The following is a 1,226-nucleotide window of genomic DNA, read 5'->3' as shown; positions in this document are numbered from 1 at the left end:
ACTAAATTATAATATAATTGAAATAATGCATGAATAAAAGAACAAGCAAATAAAACTTTGAGAAAATTAATATGTGAGGATAATCTTTTCAGAGATAAATATAATATGTTAATTCAAAATGAATAATCAAGCATAACATGTTTGTACAGCTGCAACATTTTCTTATAATTAGACTTTAGCACAAAACTTATTCAATAAACCATGTGAAAAAATTATTCTGTGTATCATGCAATATATTAAAAAGTTTTCACATTAAATATGCACATATGGACAGATATTACGATTACTTAAATCCACCTTTTCTTTTTCAATCTTTGCAGGGCCTCTTTCACATCCTTGTTGCGTAGGCTATAAATCAAAGGGTTCAACATGGGAATGATGAGGGTGTAGAACAGTGAGGCCATTTTGTCTTGATCTAGAGAGTAGGAAGAACTTGGCCGGAAATACATGAAGAGTATAGTGCCCTGGAAAACTGCAATGGTAGTCAAGTGGGAAGCACAGGTGGAGAAAGCTTTGAGCCTCCCATTAGCAGAGCGGATCTTTAAGACTGATGAGATGATGTAGCCATAAGAGACCAGGACTCCAGAAATGGTACTTAGTTCAATGAAACCAAAAATAGTGAATATTGATAACTCGTTGATCTGTGTGTCAGAGCAAGACAGTAACAGGAGAGGAGGGACATCACAGAAGAAATGATTAATCTCATTAGACTCACAGAAACATAAGCGGAATGTTAATGTCGTGTGTATCAAAGCATCTCCCAGCCCCACAAGGTAAACTCCAGCCATGAGCAAGTAGCAAACCCTACTGGACATGTTGACTGTGTACAGCAAGGGGTTGCTGATGGCCTTGTACCTATCAAAGGCCATCACTGCCAGCAGCAGACACTCGGAATCAGCAAAGATACATAAGATCAAGAACTGCAGAACACAGCCAATGAAGGAAATTGATTTGTTCTTGGCAAATATGTCCACCAGCATCTTAGGTCCAATTGTTGTGGAATAGCAGAGGTCACAGAAAGAGAGGTGGCTGAGGAAAAAGTACATTGGTGTGTGAAGCTGGGGATCCATTCTAACTAAGAAGATCATTCCAAGATTTGCCAGAAGATTAATGAGATAAATAAATAGAAACACAGCAAATAGAGTGCTTTTCATCTCAGGGTTAATAGTAATTCCCATGAAAATAAATCCAGTCTGTGAGGAAAAATTTCCTCTGTCCATTCTTCT

The 1,226-nt window shown here is 37.5% G+C and overlaps 1 protein-coding gene across 1 annotated transcript; it reads right to left on the bottom strand.

The window, feature by feature from the left end:
- Positions 1 to 287: 287 nt before the first annotated feature.
- On the bottom strand, positions 288 to 1,226 carry LOC124081286 (olfactory receptor 5W2-like). The gene has a single exon (XM_046427499.1). The coding sequence runs from the start codon at positions 1,218 to 1,220 to the stop codon at positions 288 to 290; it is 933 nt and encodes a 310-aa protein (XP_046283455.1). The 5' UTR covers positions 1,221 to 1,226.

Source organism: Marmota monax, unplaced genomic scaffold, assembly GCF_021218885.2.
Source record: "Marmota monax isolate L192 unplaced genomic scaffold, Marmota_monax_Labrador192_F-V1.1 WCK01_AAM20220418_F8-fsc01823, whole genome shotgun sequence".
In the NCBI taxonomy this organism is placed as follows: Eukaryota; Metazoa; Chordata; class Mammalia; order Rodentia; family Sciuridae; genus Marmota; species Marmota monax.
The sequence above is the reverse complement of the archived record's forward strand: the minus strand, read 5'-3'. Positions and strand labels throughout refer to the sequence as shown.